This window comes from Pleurodeles waltl, chromosome 9, assembly GCF_031143425.1.
Source record: "Pleurodeles waltl isolate 20211129_DDA chromosome 9, aPleWal1.hap1.20221129, whole genome shotgun sequence".
In the NCBI taxonomy this organism is placed as follows: Eukaryota; Metazoa; Chordata; class Amphibia; order Caudata; family Salamandridae; genus Pleurodeles; species Pleurodeles waltl.
In genome coordinates, this window is record NC_090448.1 from 793706638 (window position 1) to 793726070 (window position 19433).

At 46.5% G+C, this 19433-nt stretch overlaps 1 protein-coding gene across 5 annotated transcripts in view; it reads left to right on the forward strand.

The window, feature by feature from the left end:
* Positions 1-19433, forward strand: part of FIBP (FGF1 intracellular binding protein) — a 156821-nt gene that overhangs the window by 78272 nt on the left and 59116 nt on the right. For 3 of the 5 annotated variants that reach the window (XM_069208022.1, XM_069208023.1, XM_069208024.1), the window contains one exon: positions 17330-17427. The exons of the other annotated variants lie outside the window; for them this stretch is intronic. In XM_069208022.1, the coding sequence (XP_069064123.1) occupies positions 17330-17427 (98 nt within the window). The remainder of the gene's footprint in view (positions 1-17329; positions 17428-19433) is intronic. 5 annotated transcript variants of the gene reach the window in all.

The window sequence follows — 19433 nt, forward strand, 5'->3', positions numbered from 1 at the left end:
CCGTGCACGGCCAGAGAGCTGTATGCAGCTTGGGGTTGGGCGGTTAAGAGGGTTGCTTGCAGGGTCTAGCCGCAGGCCAGGCCCTGCTTCCAACTGCTGGCCGTGTGCAATGGTGGCTTTATTAACGTAAAGTAAAGAAAATGACTGTTCAATGGCATGTGTGGCTGTAGATACACATGCTGTGCATACTTCTGCCATCTAGTGTTAGGTCTGGATGTATACAAGTTGTTTTTCTTCAAAGAAGTCATCAGTGTCACAAGGTAAAGTGACCCCTCTTTTTAGTGATGCTGCGCATGGTCATCAACTCCATTGTTAGATTGTTTTGTTTCCGCCATTGAGTTCGGACATGTTCGTCGGTGTTCCAGATCGAGATCGCCTCAGGCCCCCTTTGGAATAGTTATAAAAGTTATATTTGTGTGTATTGTTTTCGATCTCGTTATACTCACATACTGACAACTCTGGAAGAAAAACACAGCTCGTCGGATCGACTTAGTTCGTCTACGGCAGGGGTCTTCAAACTGGGGGGCGGCCCCCCTAGGGTGGCCTCAAGTAATCCCATGGAGGTTGGGGGGGCAGGCTCTGGCCAAAACAAACATTGTACAGATACCAGTGCTTTGTATTAAGCAGAAACACGTTATTGCCTTTTAAAAAAGGTAACAGTACTTAACTGCAATGTTTAAATAAGTCTAGACATTTTAAACATTACCATCATTATTAAAAAAATGCGAAAAATTCAAAGGGGAGGCCAGTGATTTTTACTTTTCAACTTGGAGGGGCTGCATTAAAAAGTTTGAATACCACTGGCCTATGGCCTTCAGGCCATGCCTGATTGGGTATCTATATTTTCAACACTTCGGTATCAATTTGAAATGCACTGCTGTTGGAACGGAGAGCTTTTCGTTTTTGCCCCAGGTGTCACGCCAAGTACCCCCACACAGACCTCCACTCGGTGTGCAGTCTTTATCACTGGACCAAAATGAAGAGGACTGTGAGGCCTGCCGATTGTTTTGGTAGAAGAAGACACTACGAGATCATCAGGCACGTCAAAAAGAAATGCAGCGAAAGGGCATAGAAGACACACCGTATATCTTCTGTATCCAAGACATCGAGCCGTAGGAAGAGTTCCAAGAGGCTACTGCAGTGGAAGAGGAGGCCTTATCAATTGCAGAATTGGGATCCAAATAGGAAGATGAAGATGGCATGCAGTCACAACAGGTACCATCAGCGCAGCACGCAGTGAGTACAAAGCCCCATATTCTAAAGAAGCATGCTGCTTAAACAGAGATTAATGCTATTGGGCCACCACTGCCAGCAGGCCATGGTCTGCTCCGAACAGTTGCCAAGGATGCCTGGCCTTCCGGCTCATCACCGAAGGCCAAGCTTAAAGACTCCTCACACAAAACAGCCTCCAAGGTTTCGGCTTAGACCCAAACTAGGCTGTCTTCAGTTCCGACAGCATCGAAACTGAGTTTTATTCAACATCAAAGCAAAATCATTCTTCGGTACCAAAAGCGTTCACATTTGGATCAAAATCATCTGTTTCGGTGCCAGAGCATATTTTACAGACTATGGCTGAAAAGCTTGATCCGAAACAAAATACTATTCACATTCAGCCATATACTGGTCGGATTGTTGCTAAATTTGCCCATCCTAAGACACAGACTTCAGTTGAGGAGGCTACTAATGTACAACCACCTCCATAGAAGAAAAGGAAGAAGGACATTGCTACCAGTCTAATACCTCCACCTTTACCACCATCTCTTCCACCTCCACCCCCTTCACCACAGTCCTCACACTTCGAGGCGGAGGATTTAATACATCACACTTCAGTAGGGTCACCACACTCCTATATAGAAGATCAAGGGATTTGATGATACACAACAGCCACCATTAGAACTCTGGGACACATATGATCTGACCCACCAGGGGACACAGATCCTGATTTGTATCCAGCAAAACCATCTCCACCTGATGTTACTACATCTTTAAATGAGCTATTAGTTAGAGCAGCTGCATACCATCAGGTTCCATTACATAAAGACCCCATAGAAGATGATTTTTTTATTTAACACTCTTTCTTCCACAAATAGGGCATCTCACTATCTCCCTATGTTAAAAGGGATGACTAGGCATGTAGAGGAATTTTTTTAAGATCCTGTTTGCACCCGAATATATATTTTTTTTTAATCTCTTTATTTGTTGTTATATAATACTCATAGACGACATCTGACTTGAGTCATCATAATCATAACCTTCATCATTTAACTGTAGTACAACACAAGGAGGAGGGAAGAGGGACCATCAGCGGCAGGACCAGCTGCCCCAACTATAGTTAACTTTATTTTGTGTGTAACACCCATTCATCAAAGTGATACAAGAGGACGGTTAGCAACTACACCTTCTTGTTTCCCACGTAGGTCCACAATGGGAAATGCTGATATCCTTGTAATGCCTCTGTGGTGTGCCCCAATTGTGTGGTAGCCGTCGCGGTGTCAGTGTCTTGCGCTGTGCGGACATCACTGTCCTAGAGCTGTATTGATTAATGATACATATGGATGATGTATAAACCCTGTCAGGCATGTGGTGTCCAATGTTCGTGGGGGCCTATAGTGCCCGGTGTACTTACTCATAGCATGAATGCCATGCGCCCTCTTCTGACTGTGGGTGTGACTATGGTGATAGTACTCAATTATATTTCCTAATGCATGCCAAACCAGAACCATTGGCTCAGGGGGGACAAGTGTCATTTTTAACCTCAGTCTTGACTATGAAGGTGTCCCAGGTATCCAGTCCAATTATTAATACTCCCCTGTCATTAAGAGAATGAAGTGTGTGTGCTTCCACCTTCGCCCACTTTAGCAAATCTCCCAGCCGTTGGCGCGTGTTTGGCACCCCTGGCGCTTTCCATTCCATTGCTATAAGGTGTTTGAATAACACAAATGCCAGATCAATACATCTGTGGGTTTGGCCATCTCTTCAATCTCGTCAAGACCTGGTGCGAATGCCTGACAGGCATGATTCCGGTGTAGGGAGCAATGTGTGACAGACTAGTTCTCATGTTAAGGAAGTGATGTCGCGCCAAGCCCGCTGTGCAGGTGGGCAGGCCCACGTCATGTGACAGAACGTAGCACCTGGCTCTCCACAGCGCAGGTAACCATGATTAGTCTGAGGGAACATGCGATGAAGCCGGTGAGGGGATAGGTAGGTTTGGTGAAAGTAATTAAATTGGGTGTAGCGGAATCTGGGGTTACGTGACACTTCCTTTACCATTCGAATCGCTGAGGCCCATGTAGACTGTGCCAGTAGTTCATCTCGCACGTGCTCCTGCCTGATCTGTATCAGGAAGTCCCAGGAGAGAGCTATACAACTGAGATGTAATGTGAGTAGGCCCTATGCCGGACAGTATCACATGTAATGAAGCCGAAACCTGATGTTCAGAGTCTCCGCCTCGCCATACATTACGTAGAAGCCCTATGCCGTAGGTGTCATCTAGTTCTGTGTATGTCATAAGAAAGCCTTCCTTAAATAAGTCACTGATAGTGTGTATTCCCAGCTCTAATCATGGATCTAGGGAGTGCTGTATGTGTAGCTTCTTTGCGCCCGGAAAATCTAGCAGTGGAATCTTAAGTGAGTAAGGCAGAGTTGTGGTCTTTCCACTTATGTAATGGCCCCAACACACGCGGGCCTCTTCCATCAGGTAATTTCCTCGCAGAGGAAGGATTGTGTGGTCCTGTAACCATGCTAGCACACACTCCTCCCAGACTTTCACGCATTAACGTTGACTCCTCATTGGGAGAGTTCTGTAGCCATTGGAGTGGCCACACTGCAGCTGCGCTGCTGCATAGTACAGCTCATAATTTGGCATGCCTAGGCCACCTTCCATGAACAGGTGGCGTGTTGCAGCAAGTGCAACACGCCTCCGACCGGTACCCCATATTAGTTCTAACATCAGACCGTTCAGGGTTCTGAAAAAGGATCAGGGTACTACTAATGGTAATGCAGTAAAGAAATATAGCAGCCTGGGAGGTATGATCATCTTTGCAGTAGCCACTCATCCCAAGGGCGATAGTGGTAGAGACCCCCAGAAATGTAGGGATCCCTTAATCGCGCGCATCGCACATCCTAAGTTGCCCTCCAGCAAATCTGCGTTAGTGTAATAGATCTGGATGGCCTCTTATGACCACTTTATGAGCGTCCCACTCCGCTGTTCGTGTTGAGGCTGTATTTCTGTTTAATTCAAAATTATTGGGAAATGCAAGCCCCCACCTCCTGCCGGAAAGGCAGATCTGCCAACATGTCAGGCTGTAGACGCCATGTGGGTACAGAGGTGTGTTGTCTGCCCCAAAGCAGGTTGACCCGTGGGGGCAATGATCTGACAATGTCTTAGCTAAGTAGTCCGCCTCTGTAGTGTCATGGGCCAGACCAGCCGGGCTCAACAGCAAGTCTATATAGGTGTGTAGCCCATGCACTGGGGAATAGAAGCAAAATATTCACGGTCCTGAGGGTGTAAAAGGCGCCATATGTCATGGAGCTCTCTTTCGGACATCCATTGACTCAGTTCATCCGCCATCTTCCTACTGGGAGCTCCCATCAAGGGTGGATGAGATCTATCTAAATCTACATTGGGTATGCAGTTGAAATCACCACTCCATATGCAATTGGCCGTAGGGTCCTGGAAAAGTGTGGGTGTGATCGACTTCGGGAAATCCCCTTGCTTTGAGTTAGGGGCATGTCATCCAGCTATAGATAGGGAATTGCCATCTAGGGAGCCCTCCAACAGCACATATCTGTCTTCCTTGACCACCACAGAGCGCTCAACTACGTAGGGAACCTCCAGAGCTATCCATATTAACACACCTCTAGCAAATGCCCGGCACTGTACCATGTCCCTGCCCACGCCATTTAGTTTTGATGCTATGCAAGTCTATTTCTGTAAGATGTGTTTTTTGCAGAATTGCTATGTGGACCCTGATCTGTTTTAAGTACGCATGAATCCTATGACGTTTAACTGGATTGGCCATTCCATGCACGTTTCATGTTACCACTGTGCAGCTGTCAATCTTCATGTTTGTGTAAGTGCGTGGTATTGGACGTGGACCTCTGTCCTGTAATCACTGTGTATGTCTGCATCAAAGGACTCTGAAACCAGTGGGCCACCATCTCCCACCCACTGCACTCCACCCCTCCAGCACTCAACATCAGTGTCGAAAACCCACATATTATCAGTAAAACGATAAACAGTGTTCAATTCTCCTGGGTCCCGGCCAACAGGGCCTAGATCGCCCAATAACATGTTAGCACAACCAGTGCAGTTAGTAGTCATGGCTTGAACAGTGTCCATTCGGGAATCCGATCAAAGTGGAGGGGGCGTTAGCGTAAGAAGTTTTCTTTATGTCTCCGCCAGCCCTTTTTAAGTGCCTTGATCACTTCACCCACCTGGACCCCTCCTTTCACCGACTGAAAGCATGCACCCCCAGGTCATCAGCCCATACAAGTTGACATTATTCAACCGGGCAGGTATAAGTGCGGGCCGAGCCGTGGAGCCACTCTGAATGCACAGTTTATCTTGGACCTGATGCCCGGCGTTCCATGCTACCAAAAGCCATAATGAGTGAACTGTATATTATCATCCAAAATTAAAGCAGAATATTAAAGGTCAGCCATGCGTGGAGTCACATCCGGGCCCAACAACAAGAGAACTGTAGCTCCACTGGAGCGGCCCAACGATGAGTCAGAGTCCGTTGCTTTATCATCGCGGTGGGCAGTATATGGATTGGATGCGATTTGGGTGGCTTCTAGTAGTGTCTGTGCTTGGCCCTCAGCCGCCTGCGCCCTTGAGTGGCGCATCTCGATGCCAGATCTCTTTTTGCGTCGGGGTTGGGGTGTCAGCCAGGATCCCTCCAGGGATTCCTCACGGTGGGATTTGACCAATCCTTTGGCAAACACCCACATCAATGCATCCTTAGGTGATGGAAAAATGTGAGTCTTTCCTTCATCCACCATCCGGAGCCGAGCAGGGAGTAAGTGATGTTGCACTCACGAAGTAATTGTTTGACCTTTATGTATGAAGTTCGCTTGCATTGCACCTCCATGGTATTGTCTGGGTAGGCCGTAATACCAGCGTTGTCAAATCTCCAGGGATCCTGCGCGCGGAAGCATTGAAGAATCCAAACACAGCCCCGGAAATGGAGTAGACGGGCCATTAGCGGTCTTGGTGGTGCTCCAGGTCTTGGCAGCCTACCAGGAATCCGGTGCGCTCTTTCAATGGAGAAGAAAGGGGATACACTGCAAGCACTGTGATCTTCAACCGTGTTTCAAGGAATGATTCAGCATTAGACGCCTCCACACGCTCTGGAAATCCCCCCAAAAAAATATTATTTCTACGTGAGCATCCTTCCGCATCTTCTGCCCTGCGTTGTAGAGAAGAGACTTCCGCTGTCAGCTGTGTTACCTGGCTCTGAAGGTCTTCAATCTCCGGTTGTACCACTGCTAATGAGGCCTCGTTCCCAGACACCCTTCTGGTTAGTTTACAGAGGTCAACTCTAAGCAAATTGACCTCCTGCGCCACAGAGTCTATTTTTACTTCTAAAGTCGTTGTGCCCAGCACTGCTTGTAAAAGCTTATTGAATTGCGCGGAATGAGCCTGTAGAGTCTTGTTCATCTGGTGAAGGGTTGTTGCATTGTCTTTAGCAATGGTGGACAGCAGTGATATTGCTTCCTCTGCAAGTGGCAGTAATCGTGCTGCTTTTGGTTTAACCATGAGTGCTACCAGGTGGGGAAGCTCACTTACTTGTGTGCTACTCCCCTACTTAGTGTTTCCAGCTACCAATGAACCAAGCCAAAGACTAGTGGTATTCCACGTACTGAGGGCTGCTGCCCCCTCCTTGTTATGGCGTTTCACACACCTCACAGCGTGATCAAATGGGGTCACTCTAGAATAAACACTCCTGGTGTTCCAGAGCTGATCAAAAAGTCCTGATCCTCTGGGTCGTATTTGTTCTACACAGGCTATCAATTAGGTCTCCAGGCAGCTGGTCCCATTCATGAGTCTTTGTTTCTCAAACAGTTATGTCGATGTGATTACTGCCACTAGTGCCTCCAAAAGGGACTGGAGCTTCCCATGTGGTTCCCGTACCAGCTGTGTCAAAGTATTCCGATGTTGGACCTCACCTCACCCTGTCCCCCAATGGGAGGTTCTCACTATGGGTGATAATATTTCTGCCAGGGGGCCACAAAGGATGCCAGACAGGGCTGTTGCTTATGGCACGCTCTCAACTGAGTCCTGGGCCCCTGTGCGTCCTGCTCGCCTCCCCACAGGCTCGTCTTCACTGCACGACGTCTCCGTGCCTCTCGTGCCCCAGAGGCAATGCCGTACTCCACCTCTGCCACACAGTCCGCTCACCAATCTCTCCGTCGCAGGGAGTCGGACGTTACAATAGGCGCGCCGACATTCGGGGCCGCAGCACACCGCACCTCCTCTGTCCATACGGCAGCTAAGCAGGACGCGGCAGGGCTCCCAACTCTCGCCCCGGGTAGGCCATACTGGCCTCCCAGCTCTCTGGCGCACCAGTTCTCACTGGCGGACACAAACGAGTTGACCCCCCTCGCCCAGGGTCAAGGGGCTCACGATTCCGGCGTTTGGAGAGGCCCGGAGAAGTTGTCAATCAGGATTATTTCTGGGCCGGGAGCGGAGCTATTCAATGAGTGTCCGCTACGTTCGCCATCTTGGCGACTCCCTCCTTTTCACCCGAATCATTACGCCTAGGGTTGATAAAAAATATAAACCAGCCCCATCAGAACCTGCTTATAATAAAAGACAGATTTCACCAGATTCCTTAGTGGTCATCCTATGCTCGCAAAAGAAGTAACTCTCAATCTGCTGAGGACGCACCTCCTCCAGATAAAGAGTCAAAGCTAGTTGATGCTTCAGGAAAAAAGGGTGGGGGTTCAAGAAGCAAACCACAGGAGAATTGCCAACACACAAGCTCTCTTAGCAAGATATGACAGGCCACACTGGGACGAGATGGAAGATCTTATCCAACATCTTCCAGAAGAATTTAAAAAGAAGGGACAACAACCTGTACAGGAGGGCAAGTTAATCTCTAAGTAGGAAAGTGCTCTCTTTTTGGCATGGTTACCCCCACTTTTTGCTTGATGTCAGTGTGTTTTGGCTGTGTTTACTGGGATCCTGCTTACCTGGACCCCAGTAACTATGCTCTCTCACTCTGGATTTGGTTGTCCCTAACTTTTTTACCCACAGTTGGCATTCTGGTGCCCCCATGTAAGCCCCTAGTATATGGTACCTAGGTACCCAGGGCATTGGGGCACCAGGGGTTCATCATGGGCTGCAGCATGTATTATGCCACCCCTGGGAGCCCATGCAAAGTGTCTGCAGGCCTGCCATTGCAGCCTGCATGAAAGGATGCATGCACCCTTTTCACTACAGGTCACTAGACCAGGTCAACCCAGGTAAGTCACCCCTATGGAAGGTCTTCCTAGCCCATAGGGCAGGGTGCAAGTACCTGTGTGTGAGGACACCCTTACATGAGCAGAGGTGCCTCCACGAACTCCAGCTCCATTTTCCTGGACTTTTGAGTCCGGGAAAGCCATTTTAGCCGTGTACAGGACATAGGTCACTACCTATGACCAGCTACATAATGGTAACTCCGAACCTAGGCATGTTTGGTATCAAACATGTCTGAATCATACTGCAATACTATTGTCGGTATTGGTTGTATGATTCGATGCACTCTGGGGGCTCTTTAGAGGACCTCCAACTTTGCTCCTACCAGTTTGCAGGGTTTTCCCAGGCAGCCCACGCTGCTGCCACCCTACAGATGGGGTTCTGCCCTCCTACTGCTTGAGCAACTGAAGCCCAGGAAGGCAGAACAAAGGATTTCCTTTGGCGAAGGGAGGGAACACCCTCTCCCTTTGGAAATAGGAGTTACATGCCTTGGGACGGGTACCCTCCCCAAGCCACTGGTATGCTTTGAAGGGCATATTTGGTATCCTCCTTGCATAAACCAGTCTGAATCGGTTCAGTGACCTCCAATCCCTTCCCTGGCACAAAACTAGACAATGGAAAGGGGAGTTACCACTTCCCTGTCCATCACCACCCCATGGGCGGTGCCCAAAGCTCCTCCAGGTGGCCACTTGATTCTGCCATCTTGAATTCAAAGTGGGCAGAGGTTTCTGGGAGCATCTGAGTGGCTAGGTCAGGCAGGTGACATAACAGCCCCCTCCTGATGGGTGGTCGCCCTGCTAGGTGACCAGTCACCTTTTAGGGCTATATAGGGTGTCCCTCCTGGGTGGGTCCTCAGATTCGACTAGCAAGATTCCAGCAGGACTCCTCTGCAACATTTAATTTGACTTCTGGCCATTGGAACCGCAACTGGACTTCACAGGAACCTACAATCTGCAGCTCCAGCGACAACTTCGCTGTGCAACATTGTTTCTCCGGCTCCTTCCAGCAACTGCAACATTTCCCCAGATGCCCATCTTCTGAGGGCATCAGTTCTTCAGTCTGCACCAAGAAGCTAGAAGGAATCTCCCTTGGAGTGAAGGAGTCACTCCCCTGCATCCGCAGGCACCAACTGCAACAATGACTGGCTGCGTGGGTCCTCTCTCCTGCGACTCTGCGTGGATCCCGCAACACAGGTGGTGGTCCTGAGCGATCCCCTTCGACCTCTGTACCAGGTGTCCAGCTTTGGAGGTAGTGAGTCTTTGCCTGTCCTTGCAGGACAATACCCCTGTGCACTGCAACTCTTGCAGCTACCAAGGCTTGTTGGCTCTTCTTCCGAGGGATCTTTAGGCTTTGTGTAGCCCCGGCCTCCAGCACTCTTCCCCACAACGTGTGGTCTCCTGTCTGCTGCTTCAGCGATGTGGGACTCCTTTGCAGGTGTGGTGAGCGGGCCTCCCTGCGACTCCTGTGCCTGCTGCCTGTGCGTTGCTTGTGGGGGCTGCATCCACGACTTCTTGCTCTCCTGACTGCTGGGGTCGCCCGGGATTCCTCTCCTTGGGTTGAGTCCCCTCGGACCTTCCTGGTCCCCAGCAGCTCTGCAACTTCTCTTTTGCAACTCTTGCCTTGGCAAAGACTTGTTGGTGGTTTTTCCACTCCACTGCCGGACTGCAACTTTTCTTCGGATGTGGGACATCGACTGCATCACTCCTTGAACTCTTTCTCTGCTCCTGTGCTGCATAGTCGACTCCTAGTCTTCACCGTCGACCTGGTCCTGCAACTCCAGAAGGGTGGGTAGAGGCCCCTACCCTAACTGGACACTGCAACTGGAAATTAACTTGGTCCCCTTCATTTGCAGGTCCTCTTCTGTCTGGATCCATCTTCTGTTTCTTGAAGTCCTGCTTGGGTCTTGCACAGTCCTTCCACAAAGTTTCTCTGTGGGTTTGGGAAAAACAAGGTACTTGCCTCTTCTCTCCTGGTCGCTGGGGAGCACTCTGGTACTTACCTTTTGGGTTCCTACTTCCTCCAGCTCCCCTCTACAGATCCCACTTACCTGGGTGGGGGTCCCTCATTTGCATTCCATTTTTTTAGTATATGGTGTGGGCTCGCCCTAGGGTCACTATTGTATATTGTTATTGCACTGTTTTCTATTACTTTCTAGCTCATTCCTGACAGCTAAGGGGTACATAATAGTGTGTTTACTCACCTGCTAGTAGAGTATTGCTTACATAGTATTTTAGTATTTGTGTCACTAAAATAAAGTAACTGTGTGGTTCTTTCATGTGTGTAAGTGCTGTGTGACTATAAGTGGTATTGCATGAGCTTTGCATGTCTCATAGGTAAGCATTGACTGCTCATCCACAGCTATCTCTAGAGAGCCTGGCTTCCTAGACTGACTACACTTCAATGATAGGGTTACCTGGACCTGGTATAGGGTGATAATACCATAGGTACTCACCACACACCAGGCCATCTTCCTACACTAACAACTCTATCAAATCTGCGCTTGATGCAGCAGATAGCTGTCAGGGTAATAAACACAAGTGTACTGGTAAGACTTTGTGCATGACTGTGTTTCTCAGGAGTTAAAACAGAAGTACAACAGATACTTTTAAATTCCTCTTCGATCAAAAACATCTTTTTGGTCCACAAGTATACCAAACTCTCGAGAAGATGAAAAAAGATGCTGATGCTGCAAAGTCTTAGGAGCTCTACAAACTCCTGGAAATAGAGGTTCCTTTCGTAAATCAACTTTGAAGCAAAGTAACAGACAAGCAGCATCAGAGTCTTCTACCTCTTTGAGACAGCAACACTCACCATCCTCTTCAAAAGGTTTTTATAGGGTATCAGCTAGAGGAAACAACGCTAGAGGGAGAGGTGTCTCCACTCGTGCCACCCCTTCTACCTCAAAACAGTGACTCCCTTATCATTCCCCTCTCCCCCCCAATCCCACGACATCTGTCGGGAGACGTCTGCAACAATTTTTCCCCAGCTGGCAAAATATAACAGACCAGTGGGTGTTGGACATTATCTAACATGGTTATTGCCTGGAGCTCATAGCCACACCTCCAAATATACCACCAAGAAAGCACAAATGTTTCTCTGGAACATTTACAATTGTTAAATCAAGAGGTACAGGCTTTCCTTCAAAAAGGAGCAATAGAGTTGGTTCCTAATCATCAGAAGGGGAAAGGAGTTTATTCTCTATATTTCCGCATTCCCAAAAAATATAGATCCCTTCGTCCAATCTTAGATCTCAGACCACTCAAAAAGTACATTCTATCAGAGCATTTTCATATGGTCACTCTATAACATGTAACACCACTATTACAGCAAGCGGACTTCATGTGTGACTCAGATCTAAAGGATGCTTATTTCCACTCCCCAATACACTTAGCACACAGAAAATATCTCAGATTTGTCATACAGGGCAGACTTTACCAGTTCAAAGTTCTCCCATTCTGAGTACCAAGTACACCTTGTGTTTTCACAAAATGCCTTGCAGTCATCACAGCACATCTTCGCAGACAAAGCATTCATGTCTTCCCATATCTGGATGATTGGCTAATCAAATCCAGATCCCTTCAACAATGTGTGCAGCACACACAGACAACTGTCTATCTCCTACACCAGTTAGGGTTCACCATCAACATACAAAAACCATACCTGCAACCATCTCAAGTACAGCTCTATCTAGGAGCTGTTCTAAACACTCATTTAAGATTAGCCTACCCCAATGTAATCAGGATTCAGAATATAAGAACTCTGTTGAATCAAATACTCCCCAATCAACGTATTATAGTACGAACAGTATAGATAATTCTGGGAATGATGGCATCTTGTATTGAAATCGTGCCACATGCATGATTACACATGCGCCCACAGCAGCAGTGTCTGGCGAGTCAATGGTCTCAAGGGGTCACAGGGTCAATTACAAAATCTAGCGTTGATAGACAGCGCATCTACTCTTCTCTGCAATGGTGGTACACACAAAATCTAACAAAAGGGTGGCCTTTTCTGGACCTGTTCCCCATCTTGCTCTCGCAGAGGGTGCCTCCCTTACAGGTTGGAGAGTCCCTCTCCTCAACCTCTCAACACAAGGCACATGGAACAATAAACATCAATCTCTACACATACATTACTTAGAGCTTCAGGCAATTCACCTAGCACTCAAAGCATTCCTGATTCACCTCTAAGACAAGACTGTTCTAGTCCCAACGGACAATACAACAGCCATATTCTATTTACTAAAATGGGGTGGAGGGGGGACACTCTCTGCAGTTGTCTCGACTAGTTCAGACAATCTGGCATTTTTCAATCCGACACTGGATTCATCTGTTAGCAGAACACCTCCCAGGGATGGACAACAATCTTGCCAACCTGCTTAGCAGGAAGAGGCAACAGGCCCACGAATGGGAACTCCACCCTCAAATACTACAAAAGTTCTTCCATGAGTGGGGATTTCCACACATAGATCTGTTCACAGGAGCAAGCAACACAAACTGTCAAAGCTTCGCCTCCAAACTTCCAAACCCACTATCCAAGGGCAATGCTGTATAGATCATTTGGTCCGGGATATTTGCTTACGCTTTTCCACCTCTCCCTCTTCTTCCCTTTGTTGTGAGAAATCTCATACAATCCTCTCTCAACCGCATTCTTGTGGTTCGCACGTGGGCACATAACCATGGTTCACAACACTACTCGAACTCTCAGTAGTTCCACATAAGAAGCTTCCCCTACGCCCAGACCTTCTCACTTAGAACCATAGAGACATCAGACACCCAAATCCCAAGGAACTCAACCTTGCAATTTAGCTACTGAGGTCATAGAGTTTGGATATTTGCATTTACCTCCTGAATGCATGACCATTCTTAAGGAAGCATGCAAGCCCACAACCACAGCATGCTACGCCGCTAAATGGAAAAGGTTTTCATTTATTGTCAAAACAAAAAATTTACCGATTTAATGTACCTAATCAAGATATTGTTTGCTGTTTGTTATACTTACAAACTTGTGGTCTAGCATATTCTTCAATACGGCTGCATTTGACAGCAATAGCAGCTTACTTACAAAATAGGCAGTATTTAACGCTATTTAAAATTCCAGTCATTAAATCATTTATGGAAGGTCTTAAAAGAGTGATTCCACCCACAGTGCCACCAACATCAAGTCTTAATGTTGTTCTTACCAGACTTATGGGACGTTTACATAAATGTCCAATTCAGTTTCTTTCTTGGAAAGTAGCTTTTTTGGTGGCAGTCACTTCACCAAGAAATGTGAGTGAAATCCAGGCACTAACCTTAGAAGAACCTTTCTTCTAGATACATAAAGATTGGATAGTACTTCGTAGTAACCCCACATTTCTTCCAAAAGTGATTTCCACTTAAACCATTCGGTTGAGTTACCAGTATTTTTTCCCCAACCTGATTCAGTTGCTGAAAGAGCTCTACATACTTTAGATGTCAAAAGAGCATTATTATACTATATCAATAGAACTAAAGATTTTCATAATACTAAACATTTTTTGTGGCTTTTTTACCTCCACATAAAGGTAACGCTATATATAAAGCAGGTGTAGCAAAATGGATAATCAAATGTATCAAAACATGCTATATTAAAGCTAAATTAAATTTACCCATACCTCCTAGAGCACACTCAACTCGTAAAATAGGTGCATCTATCGCTTTCTTGTGAAACATACCAGTTAGTGAGATCTGCAAAGCAGCCACATGTTCAAATCCACACACATTTACCAAACTTATTGTGTGGATGTCTGCACAGCAACAAGCAAATGTTGGACAAGTGTGCTCTGTACTCTTTTTCAAACAACTGCAACACCCACGGGTTAGCCACTGCTTTTGGGGACGGCACTGCTTTACAGTCAATGCACAGCATGTGTATCTACAGCTACATATGCCATTGAATAGATTATGTAACTTACCCTGTAAGCATCCGTTTGTGGCATGTAGTGGTATAGATTCACATGCGCCCACCCACCTCCCCTGACGCCTGTTGCTTTTGCAGTATTTTTTATTACACTTCACATGCATGGACATCTCTTACTCACACTATATTTACACTCCATTCTCACTGGAGTTCCGGAAAACAATCTTACAATGGAGTCTATGACTATGTGCAGTATCACCGAAAGAAGGGGTCACTTTACTTCGTGACTCTGACGACTTCGAAGAAAAACAACTTGTATACATCCAGACCCAACACTCGATGGCAGAAGTATGCACAACATGTGAATCTTCATCACTATATGCCACGAACAGTTGCTTACAGGGTAAGTAGCATAATCCTTACATTAGAAAAACCTTAGAAATTCACTGGAAAAAAACAAAGGTTACAGGGACGTTATTGTTAGGAAATAGAATTTGAATAACACAAATGTACTTAAAAAAACAAAGGTTACAGGGACATTATAGTTAGGCTCACATTTTAAACCTACGAAACCATAGAAATTCACATGTTAGAGTTATCTCAAGTAACTATAAATCATGCTCTAAGGTAACTATAACTCGCTCTCTCGCCATGCACTGCTAATTACCCCACAAATTATGGCACTCATGACACCTTTGATAACATCACTGATAATATCAATGTAATATTTGCAGTACATTTTTTGACAAATAAACTGTGCATGTTGAGGGGTGCGTGAGTTATAGTTATTTTAGAGCACAATCTGTAGTTACTTGAGATAACTCTAACTATAAGAGGTGAATTTCTATGGATTTGTACATTCAAAATGTCAACCTAATTATAACGTCCCAGTAACCTTTAGTTTTTTAAGTGGATTTCTGTTTTTTTAAATCTATTTCTAACTATACCGTCCTTGTAACCTTTGTTTTCTTTCAGTGTGTACAGATAGATAGTCTTGACTCATCAAAGTGTTCCTGTTTTATACTTAAAGCACCAGCAAATGTAGTGTTTTTGTACCCACACTACTAAGTACTGTAAGTCAACGTCCACAGGATTTCCCCATGTCAACCTTGTATAATTTCTACAGTCCTGCGTTTTTTCAGTGCATAGTGATATGTATGTATGTTTAGGCCTACAGCTACAAGCACGCAACACGAGGCTCTGGCCTCCATAAGGTACCCACACATGATCTAGGGCAACTTGGTGTATGTGTGCTCCTCAGTGCCATCTGTTAAGTAAATAGTTTTTTTATTATGGGCAGTTCTTAAAGCTGTCTTTACACTATTGCTTGAATTGGTTTCTACAAAATAATGAAAGAGACAGCCAGTGGGCCCAAAGCAATGGGCTTTCTGTTCATGTAGCTCCTTAGATTGGAGGTCATGTTCATGTTTTTAGTAGGTAGATACGGCTTGTAAGGGGCCAGGAGTAGGTCGGTGCTTGCATGGTACCTGGAAGAAAACTGTGCTTGTAGGAAACCTAGTGGGAGTCTTTGCTTGCAAGAGAGACCTCAATGGAGGTGATGTTAGGAGAACATCACGAAGGACCTCGATTGAGCCGATGTTAGGAGAGCTTCACAGGAGAGCCATTGTTAGGAGTACTTCTCTAGAGAGTCTGCTTGCAGGGCACCTGGTGGGTGAAGTTAGCTGCATGTGACCGTTTGGCCCTGGAGGGAGTCATGGTTTACAGGGGCCCTGGAAGGAGACGGTACTTCCAGTGGACCTGAGGTAGTTAGTGCTGGAGCCACGTAAGTTAGAGGAAATCTATATTAGCAGAAGACCTGGTTATTAGTGATGTCAGGGTAGCCATAGCTTTGGGTGAAGCTTAACATGCTGGGGTATGAGGACTGGTGGCAGTTATTCTATTTCCTTTTGGAGCAATTCTTTTTACAAGGCTCTAATAGTTACTACTCTGATCAATTCCCTGTGCTTGTGGATCAGTAAGTATGGCATTGGTGGTCATTTATGCCACATGAAAGTTCACCACTTATTGGTTGCGAATAACAATTTAGGGCCAGATGTAGCAAGCATTTTGCATGGTGCAAACTGTGAAAATCGCAGTTTGCGCCATGAAAAATGCTCATCGCGATGCACATTCACAGTTTGCGAGTCGGTACCGACTCGCAAAATGTGAATGCGACTCTCAAATAGAAAGGGTTGTCCCCTTCCTATTTGCGACTGGCATCGCGATGCCAAATTTCTTTGTGACGGCGAACGCGGTCGCAAACCAATTCGCAGTTACCACCAGTGTCACACTGGTGGTAACCCATTTGCAAAAGAGAAGGGGTCCCCATGGGACCCCTTTCCCTTTGTGAATGTTGCCAAAAAGGTTTTTTCAGAGCAGGCAGTGGTCCAATGGACCACTGCCTACTCTGAAAAAATGAAACCAAATGGTTTCGTTATTTTTCTTATTTTGCAACTCGTTTTCCTTTAAGGAAAACGGGCTGCAAAATAAAATAAAAAACTGCTTTATTTAAAAAGCAGTCACAGACATGGAGGTCTGCTGTCTTCAGAAGGCCACCATCCCTGTGAGTGCAGGGACTCGCTATGGGGTCGCAAAATGCGACCCACCTCATTAATATTAATGAGGTGGGTCTTCGCGACCCCATAGCGAATCGCAGACGGTGTCTGAGACACCGTTCTGCATCGGATTTTGCGAATCGGAACTTGCTACATCGGGCCCTAAGTTCTGATAAAGTGTCTCTCCTTGTATCACATAGAAGATCGGGAAATAAACACACTAAAAACTTGGCAGCCCTGATCCACCCTTGCCCTGAAAGGTCCCCAGTTCTCAAGTCCCTGTTTTCTCCAGTCCATCTCGCTCCTGTCTGCACACTCTTACCCCTTCTGTCCTCAGTGGTTCCAGCCTCTACCCTCAGCTTCCTCTACTCAACACTGTTCTGGTGTTTGACCTTTGATTTTTTTTGTATTGTTCCCTTACTTTCTACAGTTCATTGAGCCGTGCAAATCGTATAATTGGACACTGAACGACGTGCAGCTCTTTCTGACACAGTATACTGCCTCTGTCCGTGCCATCGACTCTTTCAAGTAAGTAAATGCCACATCCACGAGGGTGGACATATGGGTAAAAGTAGGATATCTGGGGCTTGTGGAGTGAGCAGAAGATGAACAGTTGGGATTTGCAGCAAGACCCTTAACAGAGCACTCAATTTGCCCCCATTATGTGTGATTAGCTAATCCATCTATTCCTTTACTTTGCATTCTCATACTTTTAGTTCTTTAATTGAAACTACAATTATAATTGAAACTGGGGAGAGGTAGGCTCTACATGTATCAGAGTGAAAGGTAAAAGCCAGGACTACAAGAGCTACTTTATCAGAAATACTCTGTTGGTGGACTTAGCATGAGATGCAGGGCAGCAACAGGTCGCACATTCAGCAGAAATCTGGAGCCTTATTATACCGTGTGAGAAAGCAATAGAAACCTGTAAAGGTTGCTCAGGATACCACCAGCAGCCTTTGCAAAACACCAGGGGTGGCTCCTCTGCTAAGGCCGAGGAGCGTGGCCCCACTGGATTGTGGGAAAGGAAAAATAAAATGATAACGTTACGTTAATATAATCTTATTTTTCCTGGGAGAAGGGGCGTGGCTGGGCTGGAGGAAGGGGGCCTGAGGTGTTTTATGTGCACTTGTAAAGTGCACATGTCTGTTTGGCCGGCCGTGTTGGGCGGGCCAGACAGACCTGCGCACTTTGCATGTCCTCTACCCAGCTGTATTGCACAGGCGAGTTGAGAACATGCCCAGGCTCCCACTACCTGTCTGAGTGCGGAGCACGCCACTCAGACCTATCATGATGCTGCTGTCATGCTGGTGAAAGCAGCATTGTGATTGCCTGTGTGCACCAATGACGAGGACGGAGGGGAGACGAACGCGTCTCCCACACAGGTAACCGTTTTTTTTTCTCCCCCACCCAACCCACCCTGCCAACCCTGTTGATTGGCACCTGCCACTGCAAGAAACCACTGCAGACAGGAATAACCTTGCCAGAGGTAAAGAAAATAAAGTCCTGGTAGGCTTAGGACTCGTTGGCAGCTTTTAGGGGTGCGATGAAACATGAGTGAACAGATGTCCAGCCAGGCCAACAGCCCGAAGTGCAGCACATACAATTTCATTGTTAACCTGTTTATAATGGATACTTCTAACAACAGATTTCTCACCATGTGAATATGAAAAGGCACCAGACTGGATCCAGAAATACTTGGAATAGCTTTTGCTTGCTGGCAGGTTGCGTCATCAGCCTTTACTCTCCTGGCCTGCATGTGGACATGTCAAGAAGGACCCCATAAAGGCATCACCCTTGCCCGCTGATTTGTTTATTCATTGGTCTTCTCCAACCCCCTCATGTGTGGAGCATGACTAACAGATTAAAAACCTTGACCGTGTGCGTATTTAGTGTGGAAACTTAATAAATCCCGAAAGTCCACTCCACAGAACAGGGAGAACCACACACTGAAAATAATCTGTGGTTAGAGTATCCACTAGAAAAAGAGTCAATGAAGGTAACTTATTTGTTTTGCCCGTAGGTACTTCTAACTGCAGATTGCTCAATTTCTGAATCAGTACCATAGCAATGCCCCTTCCAAGAACATAGATCTGGGAATGACCTTTACACCAGGAAGTCTTGCTGGCCTTAGCTGGCAACATGTCACCCTTGCGATCTAGAGACTCAGGACTGTTTTGGTGGGAAGTAGGGCACAGCACCTTGGGGAAACTGTTGTTAGAGGTGGGGCTCCTTCTTGATTCACTTAAATTGATGTCACTCTTAGAGGTGGGAGAACCCGCATATTAACAGGGAGAGCTGAGTCTGGGGTCAATTTGGGTTCTAGGAGCCAAAGCCCAGCCTGCAAAATATTTGCCAAGTAAATCATACAACACACGTCTTGTAAACACAGAACAAACACGTTTCACTGTTCAAAAAAGCTTTCCTTGTGACGCTGGAGTGTTTCTCGTTAGTACATTACACTGTACCGCTGAACCACGAGTCATTTGGTAGAAGTGATAGATCTTAAGATGAACTTTGAAATATTCATGCCA